General features: G+C 43.3%; 3 protein-coding genes and 1 long non-coding RNA gene across 4 annotated transcripts; 2 read left to right on the top strand and 2 right to left on the bottom strand.

The window, feature by feature from the left end:
- The first annotated feature begins 150 nt into the window (after positions 1 to 150).
- On the top strand, positions 151 to 3,312 carry psme2 (proteasome activator subunit 2). The gene is made up of 11 exons (XM_061758307.1): positions 151 to 335; positions 582 to 614; positions 736 to 798; positions 926 to 1,003; positions 1,713 to 1,749; positions 1,834 to 1,931; positions 2,014 to 2,082; positions 2,689 to 2,756; positions 2,834 to 2,888; positions 2,975 to 3,061; positions 3,140 to 3,312. Exons 1-11 carry the CDS (start codon positions 288 to 290, stop codon positions 3,218 to 3,220), a joined length of 717 nt encoding a protein of 238 aa, XP_061614291.1. The 5' UTR covers positions 151 to 287; the 3' UTR covers positions 3,221 to 3,312.
- A 6-nt stretch (positions 3,313 to 3,318) lies between these two features.
- Positions 3,319 to 5,394, bottom strand: lsm5 (LSM5 homolog, U6 small nuclear RNA and mRNA degradation associated). Its single transcript, XM_061758310.1, has 5 exons — positions 5,184 to 5,394; positions 3,860 to 3,955; positions 3,749 to 3,776; positions 3,594 to 3,666; positions 3,319 to 3,517 (listed from the first exon to the last, which is right to left on the bottom strand). The coding sequence occupies exons 1-5, from the start codon at positions 5,227 to 5,229 to the stop codon at positions 3,485 to 3,487; spliced, it is 276 nt and encodes a 91-aa protein (XP_061614294.1). The 5' UTR covers positions 5,230 to 5,394; the 3' UTR covers positions 3,319 to 3,484.
- A 377-nt stretch (positions 5,395 to 5,771) lies between these two features.
- On the top strand, positions 5,772 to 13,916 carry avl9 (AVL9 homolog (S. cerevisiase)). The gene is made up of 16 exons (XM_061758305.1): positions 5,772 to 5,993; positions 7,239 to 7,359; positions 8,004 to 8,089; positions 8,183 to 8,254; positions 8,814 to 8,903; positions 8,976 to 9,042; positions 9,122 to 9,162; positions 9,302 to 9,340; positions 9,426 to 9,495; positions 9,573 to 9,967; positions 10,117 to 10,260; positions 10,430 to 10,640; positions 11,041 to 11,158; positions 11,623 to 11,676; positions 12,340 to 12,428; positions 12,754 to 13,916. The coding sequence occupies exons 1-16, from the start codon at positions 5,928 to 5,930 to the stop codon at positions 12,873 to 12,875; spliced, it is 1,785 nt and encodes a 594-aa protein (XP_061614289.1). The 5' UTR covers positions 5,772 to 5,927; the 3' UTR covers positions 12,876 to 13,916.
- On the bottom strand, positions 11,101 to 12,837 carry LOC133470219 (uncharacterized). The gene is made up of 3 exons (XR_009785910.1): positions 12,710 to 12,837; positions 11,574 to 11,728; positions 11,101 to 11,237 (listed from the first exon to the last, which is right to left on the bottom strand). It is a non-coding gene; the product is annotated as an uncharacterized LOC133470219 (long non-coding RNA).
- Positions 13,917 to 14,020: the final 104 nt, after the last annotated feature.

Raw genomic sequence — 14,020 nt, 5'->3', positions numbered from 1 at the left:
CAGTAAAGGCCCAAAAAAATAAAAAATGAAGATAAATGGGTAATTTGGATTACTGATAGCATTTATTTTATTGTACAATATTTGTGCCTTTTGGAACGAAGGTGTAAGCGGAAGTCGTGTCGGTCAGTCAGATGATGAGATGGGCGGTGCTTCAAATCGAAAGTAAAGTGGATGAGGAAATAAAATTAAAAAGTCACACGTACATTCTTTCGTCCTTCTGTTGCACTTTTTCTCACTTTCGCATTTTTGTTTTTCTTAGTTAAAAAAAAACACATTCCCAGTCTGTCATGCCCCAAAGCTCCGTGTTGAAGATAAGTCCCGAAAATGCAGCGAGGGTAAGTTTTTTTTTTTTTTTTTTAATTAAAGAAAATAAGTGTTTAAAATGTTCAATAGCAGTAACGTTTTTAAAAATGTTCAATAGCAGTAACGTTTCCTGATAAACATATTTAATGTAATTGGAAATGAAAGCCTTTCAGTTGACGCAAAACGAAAGCAACTTGAGAAATGAGTCAGCACTTCACAAGAAAACAGTTGGCTCCTGTTTTTTATTTTCACTCATTTCTCTTTGCCCTCACTCGCAGGTGCAAACCTTCCACCAGGCCTTGCTGAATGAGGTTTGACTTCTTTTCCTCTGAATTCTCCTTAAAAAAGACTAATTAAAGAACAGTATTTTCTCTTGTAATGTCCTCATTCATGGATGTATGATGTGATGTAAGATTGCTCCCCTCCCCCCAGGCAAACAATCTCTTCTCCACTGCCATCCCCTCCAAGATCCTCCAGCTGGATGCTCTGCTGCGGGTCAGAAGCTTCAACAAAACATCATGGAAAATTTCTACTGCCAAGCAACACACACATCATCGATAAAAGCTGTAAAAAGTGTATACAGTACATCAAAGCAGTCAACTGATGATATGTGTCTTGTCAGGATGTCTGTGTGACGGACATGTCGCTCAAAGCGCCACTGGACATCCCCATACCCGACCCACCTGCCTCCGATGATGAGGTGACGCGGGGCGTTGTCATACTTCCTTTTAGACCGCGATTCCTTTCAAATGTGTGTCAGTTGTTTGGGGCGCTATACTGTGGTCATTTGGTAGCATGACAATAACAGCATAAGATGACATCATCAGGAAACGCTGACTCAGCACGCAGTCTTCGGGTGGGAGGCGTTCACGACATTGCCGCAATCTCTTGGATCACCGCGAGAACCAGCGGTTGACCATGTAGACCCGTTGTTCTCAAAATATTTACACCAAGTGCCACATTTAAAAAAATCTAAAATAATACTTAGTTCTCCAAGTAACATCATGAAGAATCCTTCAAATACAATAGCGTAGTAGGCCTAAGTGGTTGTCAAAAACAAAATGGGATTTATTCAAAGTTACTGTAAGACACTAACATAATTGGACAGCATATTAACACTGCACTAAAATAGGCAAATAAAAAATTGGGCTTAATGATTCAATTATATTGCCTTACATATAAATTGTACCTAAATAATGGTTTGAAAACAATTCGAAAAGATTTAATGCAACTGAAATGTACTTAACGGGATAATTATAATTTTTTTTTACCCGCATACCACACTTTTGAGAATTACGGAGAATCCTTCTTAATGGCTTTGTTGCAGTTGTCCAGACACGAAGTGATTAGGGCAAAAAAATAAAAAAATTAATGATGAGTCCTAAATTCCTCATGTGACATTGTGACAGGACATGGAGAACAACGAAGAAGAAAAGAAGAAGAAAAGTAATGTATTCTTGTCTTTTTGTGTGTGGGTTGGGAGTTTGCTTACTATGTTGTGAAGCTTGAGCCCTCGTCTTGCTCCCGCAGAGCCCAAATGCGGCTTCATCAAGTCCCACGAGATGATCGTGACGCTGGTGGGCAAGTTGAAACCCGAGATCGTCAGCCTGCGAGAGACAATCATCAGCGTGAGTGAGCGGCGACGCATCCGTCTTCAGACGTTCCGAAAAACAAAGAACGCTACTGTCGTATGTGTGTGTGTGTGTGCAGGTCACGTCCTGGATTCAGCACCTCATCCCCAAAATTGAAGACGGGAATGACTTTGGCGTCGCCGTTCAGGTGCGTTTACGTTCAAGTTTTCAAAGGGATTAAAATTTGGACTTTCAAGCTGTGCCGTGAACAACGCGATTTTTAAAGTTTCTGTCTTGGTGTAGGCGGCACGGTGGTCGACTGGTTAGAGTGTTAGCCTCACAGTTCTGAGGACCCGGGTTCAATCCCCGGCCCCACCTGTGTGGAGTGTGCATGTTCTCCCCGTGCCTGCATGGGTTTTCTCCGGGGACTCCGGTTTCCTCCCACATCCCAAAAACATGCATAAATTGGAGACTCTAAATTGCCCCTAGGTGTGACTGTGAATGTGAATGGTTGTTTGTTTGTATGTGCCCTGCGATTGGCTGGCAACCAGTTCAGGGTGTACCCCGCCTCCTGCCCGATGACAGCCGGGATAGGCTCCAGCACGCCCGCGACCCTAGTGAGGAGAAGCGGCTCAGAGGATGGATGGATGGATGGATGTCTTGGTGTATTTTCAGATACTTTGGGGGGGAAAAAAAGTCACAATTTTATTGTTGCCAAATGTCAAAACAGGTCAAATTGAACACAAGTATGGAAAGGTGAAGACACACAATGCTGAAATTTGTGCACAATATGTCTCATTTTGTCTGCTCGCAGGAGAAAATCTTAGAGAGAATTGCTGCAGTAAAGACAAAAGTTGACGGCTTCCAGGGGAACATCAACAAGTACGTACCAAGATGTTAAAACAAACGAAAAGCAGCAAAAATGTGTGTTTTGATGGGCGCTTCCTGTTGTCGTTTAGGTACTTCCTTGAGAGGGGAGACGCCGTGGCCAAAGCTTCCAAAGACACTCACGTGGTGAGCTGTTGTTAAATCTTACCGGTATTTGTATTTTTTCCCCCCCGTAAGATCCGTGGAGCTGGACTTTGTCTCTCTCCTTCCAGATGGACTACCGCTCGCTGGTCCACGAGAAGGATGTGGCCGTCTACTCCGACATCAGAATGATCGTCCTGGACTTGCGCAGCTTTTACGTGAGTCTGACAAAACGAGCGACTCCGCCAACGCCGCAAACTTGGTTTCTTCTACCGCGTTCCTTTTCTCCACTTCAGGTGGAACTCTACGACATGATCAGCAAGAACATGGAGAAGGTGACCAACCCCAAAGGAGAGGAGAAGCCGTCCATGTACTGAAACAGCCAAAACGCAATCAATTAAGTTTTTAACCTCATGTCAGCTAAATCGGCTTAAAACTTGAGTATCAATAAAACGTTCTTTTTGTCTGATTCATTTGTGTGTGTGTGTCATGATGTCACACTTTTTTTATTTTTTATTTCCAAAACAAACATTTCTTACAAAAAATGCCTTCCGCTTAAAGAACAGGAAGAATCAACAACAAACTTAAAAATAAAACAGAACTCCTCCAAAAGTCTCATCTTAAACAGACACAGAAAAGTCTCAGACTTCCGGGCCTTCTCCACCTGGGATGAGCTGCACAGGAAACAGAAAATAAAACGTTTATTTCTTTCCGTCATTTATCCCGATGAAACACCTGGCTGTTTGTTACCATGGTGATGTTGTTGCCATTGAGCAGGATCTGGTCCAGCTTGGTTATCCTACGACCCTCTGGTGTTATTTCACTAAACAACAGAAAGGAAAAGTGTCATTAATGAATAAGAAAAGTCAGAGGACTTGAAGCAGAAAGAAAAAAATACAACTTACAACTCAGTCACATCCTCCAGGACCATGTCTTAAGCAAAACAAATTAAGGAATCGCCACCGCGACCAGCAAACTAACAACATAAACATACACTTGTTCGCTTTTTAGGATACTGACAAAGTCATCGAAGCCCAGCAGAGTGCCGACGATTTCTTTGTCCGTCTTCATGACGATGTGGATGCGAGAACCGATGCACTTGTCCACAAGCTCTGAAACGCCAATAAACATTTGTTTGCATACAAGGAAAAACTCTGTCAGGACAGGATACAATTGGCCGATACGACCTTCAAATAAAAGCTTTTTTAATGAAAAAAAAAAAAAAAAAAAAAGTTTACATTTTTTCCCCCTTTCCTTGAGAAAAAAAAGGATAAAAATGATATTATTCAAAACATGTTTTTCTCTGTTGTTCTTCCCCCTACGCTGCACACAAATGGAATAAGTTGCCAACAGAAGTGACATCAGCCCCAAGTGTGCATGTTTATAAGTCCAGGTTACAAACTCTTCTTTATTCCCATGCTTTTTAGAGCATTTCTACTTTTAAATGACATTTCTTGCACTGTATGCTGTTTTAATTGTATTTTTATTTCATTTTTTTCCTCTTTGTTTTAAATGTTTATAAGCTGTTTTTTCTCTGTTTTTAAATGCTTTTAATCATGTAAAGCACATTGAGTTACCTTGTGTATGAAATGCGCTATATAAATACATTTGATTTGCTTTGCAATTTGCTTCTCAGATCTGATGTAGTTCTCCTGATACTATACCAGTTTAAAGTTGTTGTTTTTTCCCAGCGTTAAATTTTACAGACAAAAAATTGCAATTAAAAAACCATTTACAGATAATGTGAAAATAAGTATTTCCTATTTGTTTGGACATGCTTTGAACTCCAGAAACCATTTAAAGATAACTGATTAAAACAATCGTCCTGAGCAATAAACCTGACTTATTGATCAATCGCACAAGGACAGGATATTTATTTTAACTTTATAAACACAAGTTTGAGTTCATTTCCCAAGTTAAAAAAAAAAAAAAAAAAAAAGATTCTTCCGACGCTATAATATAAATGTTATTGTGGCTTATGAATGTATTTTGACGGTCTTTTGTATGTAGAAGATTGAGGACACCTGCGTTGCTGTGTGAATTGAATTCTTTCAATGGTGTCATCACGCTGTGTTGTATTTAGAGCGACTACAGTTATTCCTTAATATATATATATATATATATAAACTGTTGTAGAGCATAATATATAATAATCAGCAATTATGTCATCACAAAAACATAAATGTGTTTGGCACGCGTGCGAGAACCGACTCAGCTATAAAAGCTTACTAATGTCGTATTTTCTCAGCATGACACATTTTTTATTATGGGTTCTGGATCATTCGTCGAACGTAACAATGTTAGTATATGTTTTAAAACTAATAATAAAAATGTACAAACCCAACGGGAGCAACTGTGAAGGATTCGTAGCTTGAGTTGCCGCCATGTTGGATGAAAGCACTCAGACAGAAGCAGTCGGGCAAAGAAGGCGGAAACCAGAACAAAGCAGTCGAGCACGGATTGCCCAAAGATCGTCTGCAGAATGAATCAACTGCCGGTGAATGTGAATATGAATATAAATCTTTATGAGTGTTCGATCAAACAGAAGCAACGAAAATGCGAATACTTAAGGATTGCGATCGATGTGTACCATGTGACGCTGCCGTTTGTTGTGGTCAAGACATGACGTAAACGTTCAAAAGTGATCGAAGAGTAACAATTTGAAGTCGAGAGGATCCCTGCGAACGATGACAAAATGGCGGTGCATTCCGTCGTTTGTGGCTGCTATGCGCATACACAACACAAAACCAATAAGAACAGCTACATGGAGAGACAATTTATATCGTATACTCATAACGTCAACGATTTAGACATAAAAGCACCAGAATGGTTTGATATTGTCATTTATGCGTCGTGTGAGTAGAAGCGGAAGTGCTTGACATGAATTCTCTATCATTATCATCCTCATCTTTGGTTCTTTTCCTGGCTCTGACCAGGCGGAAGTGAAAAGCAGTCGCACGCACCACTGGACTTGTCATCTTGTACGCTTTCACTCATCTGCGGTGCGTCGGGATTAAACGGCGGCCCGGCCGCTGCTGTAATTTACAACGTCCCCCCGCGAGTGGGAGTGCCCAAACGTAGCGGATGGAGCCACGGGGGCCGGTGCTCCACATCGTGGTGGTCGCCTTCCACCACAAGAAGGGCTGCCAGGTGCGTCAGCCTCCTCCTTACCCTGCGATAGCAACATGCTAACTGCTACGATCCCTCCACATGAAAGCAGGCAGTGTTGATGATGATGATGATGATGATGATGATGATGATGATGATGTTGTTGATGCAGATGCATCAGCTGTTTTCTGGTGGTAACGTAACGCCCTGCACATCTTGCATGTGGTCGCACAACAGACACACAGCAACATTCGGGTCTCAAAGTAAGGGTTTCTAGCCTGGGGTCCGGTTTCAAAGTAGGCTTCGAAGACAGGGTTTGGATTTTATAGGAGGGTTTTAAACCCTGACTAGGGTTTCAAGTAACTTCAAGTGTGTTTACTCGCAGGCAATCTTGCTGTTCCTGTGTCTCCTTCATTGTTGGTCTGAACCCAAACCTGCCAGCTGGGCTTTGATTGAGGCCTCTGTACACTAAACCTGTTCTGCAAACTTAACACCTGTCAGGCGGCCACGTTGGCGTTTTGCCTTGAGCGTGACAAAAGACGCTCGCTTGGGGTGAATGCCTTTCAGCAGGCACCTTCTTCTTCTTCTCCTCCTCCTCCTCCTCATTTTTCCTAAGGGAAAGCCAATTGGAGCACGTATTTGATTTTCTAGAAGACAAGAAAGGCCCAACCGATTCATCGGCCGATATTGGCGGTGTTCAAAATCATCATAATCGGCCCGAGTTGTGCCGATGAAATGCCGATACTGTATATTCTTAATTTCTCATGAAACAGTAAATGCTGTTAAGTGTCACGCAGAAGGATGTCCTTGCGCAATTTGTCCACTAGAGGGAGCTCTCACTCCTTTCAATCCAATACGCATCTTTCTTGACTCAATGAATGTGGTTGTCCCAGTTCTCGTGCTCACCGCCAACATTTACAACAGTAATTCACAGAATCGTATAACAAACAGAAGGGCAACCAGGAGAAAGTTTTGGGTGAGATTCAGCGTTTTCATGCTTTGTACTTGAAAATTCCTCTGTTCTAAAGTAACACCAAGTAGCGTAAAATGTTCTGCCTGTAATTCATATCATTGTTGTAAGTATTCCGAGACCTAAAAAATAAGTTACTTTATTTATTATATATTTTTTTTGTTAATCGGCAGACTAATCGGTTATCGGAAATGTTTTCTGCCAAATATCGGAATTGGCATTGCAACCAATGAGCGATGAAAGCACCACAAATCAAACGTGATCGCTTAAGTTTCACGGTTTCAAGTGTCTTCTTTTTTTCGTTTGTCCAACGTCAGGTGGAGTTTTCATACCCGCCGCTGATGCCGCGCGAGGGCCACGATAGCAACATGCTGCCCGACGAGTGGAAGTACCTCCCTTTCCTGGCGCTTCCCGACGGAGCTCACAACTACCAGGAAGGTACGAGTGAACGCACTGATGCTTTCGATGGGGAATTTGACCGCTACTTTATTTGTATTTAAAACCCCCAAAAAGGTTTGTATACTCTATCTAGCTATCCATTCATGAAAGAAATATTAAAGAAAAAGTAAAAGGGACAACTAAAGGTTCATGTTTTTTTTAAGGGTTTCAAATGATGATCAGGCCTTCAAACAAGTTTTGAGCCCTTGTTAGAATTTCAAATTTGGGTTTCAAATCTGGGTTAGGGTTTTAAACAAAGGTTAAGGTTTCAAATTAGGGTTTAAAGCCTGGGTTAGGGTTTGAAATTAGGGTTTCAAGACAGTATTGAGTTGGTCAAGTTAAGGTATAAAGCTTCTAATATGAAATAGAAATTTAGAAGGAAGGAAAACCAGCGCCATCCGGTGGCATTCAATGCAGTGTCACGTCTTCGTACGACACACGTGAGACTTTTAGTCTGCTGAGAGTGAAGACTGTTGCTTGGTCACGCTGCGTTCATGTGACCTGCCGCCACGCCAGGCAAACGTCCAAAACCAAGAGCCGGAAGCGAGTCTCAGGTCACATGACCCATGCTGTCAAAAGTGGGCGTAACCATCCAGCCGGTCAAAGATGACCGCCTCTCACATGTGACCCTCTTTGTCCCGCAGACACCATCTACTTCCACCTGCCACCCCTCGGCGGGGACACCAAGTGCATCTACGGCGTGTCGTGCTACCGGCAGATCGAGGCCAAGGTCGGTCGGGCCGTTTGTCCCGTCAGGCCTGGTTGCCACGGTGACGGTGAGAGATTCATTTCAGTGACAGTTCTGCGTGGTTCCCGCCCTCAGGCGCTGAAGGTCCGACAGGCCGACATCACCCGGGAAACGGTGCAGAAGAGCGTCTGCGTGCTCAGCCGGGTGGTGAGGCGCCCCGCTACCTTAGCGTGCTAATGCTAATGCTAACACCGAAAGTACATGAAGAGAAACATTTTACATTTGGACAAAAACTATTGGGACACTTACAGGAAGTCAAAAGTGAAGAAAATATGCAAGTGAGAAGTAGATTTTTTTTTTTTTTTTTTAAAGTATTGGCATACCCAAAGTACATGAAATGTGAACATTGTAAAAATGTAGACATAAGAATCAGAATCATCTTTATTTGCCAAGTATGTCCAAAAAACACACAAGGAATTTGTCTCCGGTAGTTGGAGCCGCTCTAGTACGACAACAGACAGTCAATTGACAGAGAACACTTTGGAGACATAAAGACATTGACAAAAACAGTCACTGAGCAATAAAGGGTTGCTAGTTATCTGGTAATGCCGGTACATTATTTTTTTTTTTAAAGTATTTACTTTAAGTATTAGGACACCTACAGGAAGTGTAAATATGGTGTGCTCCAGGACTCATCTGATTGATTGACTGATTAAGAGTTGTGTCCCAAAACGTGTCTCCACACAAAAAGTTGTTGTTTGCGCAGCCTCTGTTCGGTCTTCTGCAAGCCAAACTGCAGCTGATCACACACGCATACTTTGAGGAGAAAGACTTCTCCCAAATCTCCATCCTGAAGGTGAGAATGTCTTCGAAGGTCTTCCGCTCCTCACAAGTGGACGCCACTCACGTTTGTCTCGTTTCCGCGCAGGAACTCTATGAGCACATGAACAGCTCCCTGAGGGGTTCCACTCTGGACGGCTCGCAGGTCTTCCTCGGTACATCCTGCTCGCGCCAAAATGTCCTCGTTTGCGCTTCCTTGCGTCATTGGTGATGAGCGCGTTCTTCTTTCTGCAGGCTTGTCACCGCGAGATCTCATCCTGCACTTCAGACACAAGGTAGACGATATGGGCAGGGAATGTAAAATTTGAACAAAAGTATTAGGACGGCTAAAGTTCACGAAATGAAAAATGTACTACCACGCGTGGCAAGCAAACGACATGTCAAAATACAAAGTATCTTCTACTCTCTCCACAGGTTCTTATCCTCTTCAAACTCATCCTGCTGGAGAAGAAGGTGACGGTCAATCTCACACACACACACACACACAAGATCCTGTCGATGTGGCTCGTTTGTGAGTGACAGCCGGTGGCCTCCGTAGGTGCTCTTCTATGTGTCGCCCGTCAGCAGACTGGTGGGAACGCTGATGACCGTCCTGTCGTTGTTCCCAGGTGCGTGACGCTCACACGGCGGTCACGCCATTAGGTCCAGCGTCCGTCATCGTGTGTGTATTTGTGCGCGCGTGTAGGCATGATGGAGCACGGCCTGGTGGACTCGTCCCACTACCGGCCAAAGAGCAGCGTGTCCGAGGACTCGAACCCGGCGGCCGAGGAGTTCGTGTCCGTGTCGGCCTCGGAGCTGAGGGGCGAGGGGGACGTCGGCTCGTCGTTCTCCGCTAACGGCACCGACCCCCAACTCAAGCCGCCCTCCCGCACGTCCCCCGAGTCTTCGGAGAGCGACTGGGAGACGCTGGACCCCAGCGTGCTGGACGAGGGGCCCAAGCAGACGGCCGAGGGGGAGGGGCCGGGGGCCGAGGTGCCCATCACGGTGCAGCCGCTCGGGGGACAGGTCGGCGTCACCCAGGGCCTGCTGTCGGGTCTGGAGGAGGACCAGTACGGCATGCCGCTCGCCATCTTCACCAAAGTAAACGCGAGTCTCAATTAGTTAATCCGGAGAGAAACCCTTGCGCTGCTGTCAGCCAACATCACAAAATACAAAAATGGCGCTTATTGTGGTGGGGCTGTTTCGATATTAGCATGTGCGGCTAATGAAGCGTCTGTGCTGGATTGCAGGGTTACCTGTGTCTTCCGTACATGGCGCTGCAGCAGCACCACCTTCTGTCGGACGTATCGGTGCGCGGCTTCGTCGGCGGGGCGACCAACATCTTGTTCCGACAGCAGAGGCACCTGAGCGACGCCGTGGTGGAGGTGGACGAGGCGAGTACGGAATCCCCTTGAAGCATTTATTCATTGTCCTCGACATCTAGCTTTAGGTCAATTTTCTACTAGTGCGCTGAATTGTATGACTAGTAAGCACAAAGAGCATCATAGTACATAGGCCTGGATAACAAGGATCTGGAATAAATGCTCAAACGTGTTCCTGTAGGGGAGCGTCCAGATCCATGACGGCGAGCTGCGCAAAGTTCTGGGCCTGACCACGGCCGACCTGCGCTTCGCCGACTACCTGCTCAAACACGTGACGGAGAACCGCGACGACGTCTTCTTGGACGGGACGGGCTGGGAGGGCGGCGACGAGTGGATCCGGGCGCAGTTCGCGCTCTACCTCCACGCCCTGCTGGCGTCCTGCTTGCAGCAAGGTGGGAGGAGTCACGGTGCAATCAAACAAATTTATTAATATTATATAAAAACACTAGTGTAGGTAACATCTATATACCAAATTATATGAAAATGACCCATATGATCTAGAGCAGTTTACAATCAATATTAGTCTAATAACTTCACAAAAACATAAAAGGTGAGGTTACATGGGCCAGTACTACTGAGTCTGAAGATCGTTGGCAGACTAGATTGACATGAGAACACAGCTCAAATCTGGTTGGACAAAAAAAATGCAAATCTACGATACACATACTGAAAGCAGTGCAGCCAAGAGAAATGCTATAAAATGAAGAGAATCAATTCTTGGGAATAAATTAATAGAATATCATGGAACAAAACATTGTGATACCTCATCAACAAGGACATCTTCTGTCGCAGATAACGAGAGGCTGCTGGCGGATTACGGCGCCCCCTTTATCGCCGCCTGGAAGGTCACACACAACTACTGCCTGTGGCACAGCAACAAGCACGCCGCCATGGCTGCCGTCACGCCGGGGTAACGCCACCGCCGACCTCTTTGTCATCATCTGCTCCGGCTGCCCCATATGGCCTTAAATTCCAACCTCCGATTTCGTCTAAAAAAAAAAAATAATCCAATTTGAATCCACTGGGGGAAAAAAAAAGGAAAATAGGTTAAAAAAAAAAACTATTATTTTGTTTTTTGTTTTTTTTGTTTTGGTGCTCAGGCCAAAGCCCTGTCTAATATACAAGTATTGCTTTGGTGCCAAGGAGTTATGTTGAAGTGAGGGGAGGAGTTTCATTTAGTCAGGCCTTCACCCTGTCTAATAGAAAAGTAGTACTTTGCCACCATCTTGTGGCACCTATAGGCAATTATAAATATTTTTAGGGGTGGGGTCAATTACGTAAATAAACTTAAAATAATGGATCCAATGGATTCATGTTAGCCCTACCATGCCTTGTGCAACAAACGTGCTGTGCTCTTCTCCTTGTGTGCCGCAGACATCCTTTCCAGGGACAGTACAGCGTCGCCGACGTCAAACTGCGTCTGTCACAGTGAGTCCCGCCCACTTCCTTCCTGTGTGGCGTAGGCGTGCTCGCATTTTTCCTCACACATTCCAAAAACACGTTCGCTTAATTGAAGACAAACAAACGCGCTGACAACCGGCGGCCGGTTACGTACGTATTATTTTTTTAAGTCTATATCTCTTGTGAAAAGGGTTTTAAATAATTACAAATACAGTAAATACATAAATACAAATACAGATTTACGATTTTCATTGATTATTTATTTTTTTATCAGATATTAGAAATTAATTATTTTAAGTCATTATTAAAAGAAACTGTTTTACACACACAAATTTAAAGCATTTTTGTTTTATTAAATGGTGAAACAATTAGTTAAATTATTTTTGAAAAATATTCAAAAATAAGAGTAAATTAGTGTATTATTATGTTTTAAAAAATATTTGATATACCCTACCAGTCAAACGTTTGGACACACCATGCCAAGTAGTGTTTCATTTTTAAAATACATTGCTATTTTACGAGTTTATCCAGAAATTACCCAGTCTATTTGTCCGTTTTCAAGATCTAATTTGGCCCTTAAAGATTCAAGTTTGCCCAGCTCCGATCTACAATCTTGTGTCACGCTGACACAAAATACACCTCACACAAACTTGACATCCATCACAAGGACTTTGTGTGTTTTATCTGCAGCTCAGTACACAACAGCGAGCGAGGCAAAAAGATCGGGAACGCCATGATGACCACCAGCAGGAGCGTGGTCCAGACCGGGAAGGCCGTTGGTAAGAACGCTCAAATTTACACACAACATACACCCTGTTATGGCAACATAAAAAAATACTTTAAATATACAGTATACATTTGCAAAAATGTTGATCAAATGTTCTGACCCTAAGGAAAAGATTAGATTTTGTAATAAGTCTGTAACAAAGGTGGAAGGAACCACAGTGAATACTTTTGTTCCAAATATTGTAGAATCTGAATTTCTGTATTCTATATTGGGTTCTGTATATCATGGAAATATGCAGAGGACGGCTGTCTGAAGAAAATTCACTTGACTCACTCTGATTGGCCGATTGCTGGCCGTCCACCATCTTGTGCTCTCAGGTCAGTCAGTGGGCGGAGCCTTAACCAGCGCCAAATCAGTCATGTCGTCCTGGTTCTCCACCCTGGCGCAGCCCGCCGCCGTGTCCCAGCCGGATGCTGCCGCGGGCCAGGCTGAACCCTGACCAGCCTGCATCAGGTTGGTTCCCCCCCGCCGCTAGCAGAGACTCGACGTGTTGACAGGAAGGTGGCGCCGATGTGACCGCGCTGTTCACATCACTTCCTGTGACGGACGCCACATGCTGTAGCTTCCATACCGTCCCTGTTTGCCACTACAACAGCCCAGCTTCTGTCAGAACATTGTGGTTGCCTTGGTAACAGTCTAGTTGTCATGGTAACAGGGCAGTTGTCTCGGTCAACCCGCTGCTTGGTCAACACAAAATGGGAAAATTTTGTGTTGACCAATTCAGCATTCACATTTGAAGTTGATGTAAAGATTTGCTAACAATTTATTCATTTCACAATTTTTATCAGTCAGGAATATATTTTTTGTAGTTTTTTTTTTCTTGAGCAAATTCCCCTTTTATACAATATTTAGGTTATCCTCATGAGCGAGTTTAACATGCTGGAGCCGATGAGTAACAGATCATTCACATTTGTTAATTTTAAATATAAAAATATTTTTTAGAAGGGGGCAGGAGGCAGGAAATGCAGTTACGTGACCAGCCACATTGTTATGACACGAATCTTTGTGTAACTCAACCTCCAAAACTGACAACTTTCACCGGCTCGTCGAGTTTGGCTTTTTTTCTGCCGTTATTGATCTAAATGATCTTATTTGTGTATGACGTTCATAAATCCCAAAAAATATCTGTTCATGGTTTGTCTGGACACTGGAGAAAGTCCTGATGTTTGCGACCTTAACTTGTATGACTGTCATTTCTTGTCATGTAACTTTATGCTTCGTGACAAATTTAAATACAGTATAGTGTGTGCATGTCATCTTAAGGAATGTTTTTCTTCCCTTTGGGCATTCTTATTTATATTTAATTGTAAACAAAGTCAAGCTGCTTTTATTATTTTTTTTAATTCCTCCGATTACATTTTATTTTTTAATTTTAAAAAAAAATGTAATGTGTATTCAGATCCACAGAATATTTTCTTGACAGATGCTTGTAATGTAAAAAGATGTCAAACTATATTGCTGTATTAAAAAGAACACCACAGCCTTTTGTCATTTAAGGGTATCTCCAAGCTAAAGCTTAAGGTTTTTCTTCTTAAAATGAACATTATGGAAATGAGGAAAAAGTATTTTTTGGTATGCTTTTTA

Source organism: Phyllopteryx taeniolatus, chromosome 20, assembly GCF_024500385.1.
Source record: "Phyllopteryx taeniolatus isolate TA_2022b chromosome 20, UOR_Ptae_1.2, whole genome shotgun sequence".
NCBI classification, from domain to species: domain Eukaryota; kingdom Metazoa; phylum Chordata; class Actinopteri; order Syngnathiformes; family Syngnathidae; genus Phyllopteryx; species Phyllopteryx taeniolatus.
The sequence above is the reverse complement of the archived record's forward strand: the minus strand, read 5'-3'. Positions and strand labels throughout refer to the sequence as shown.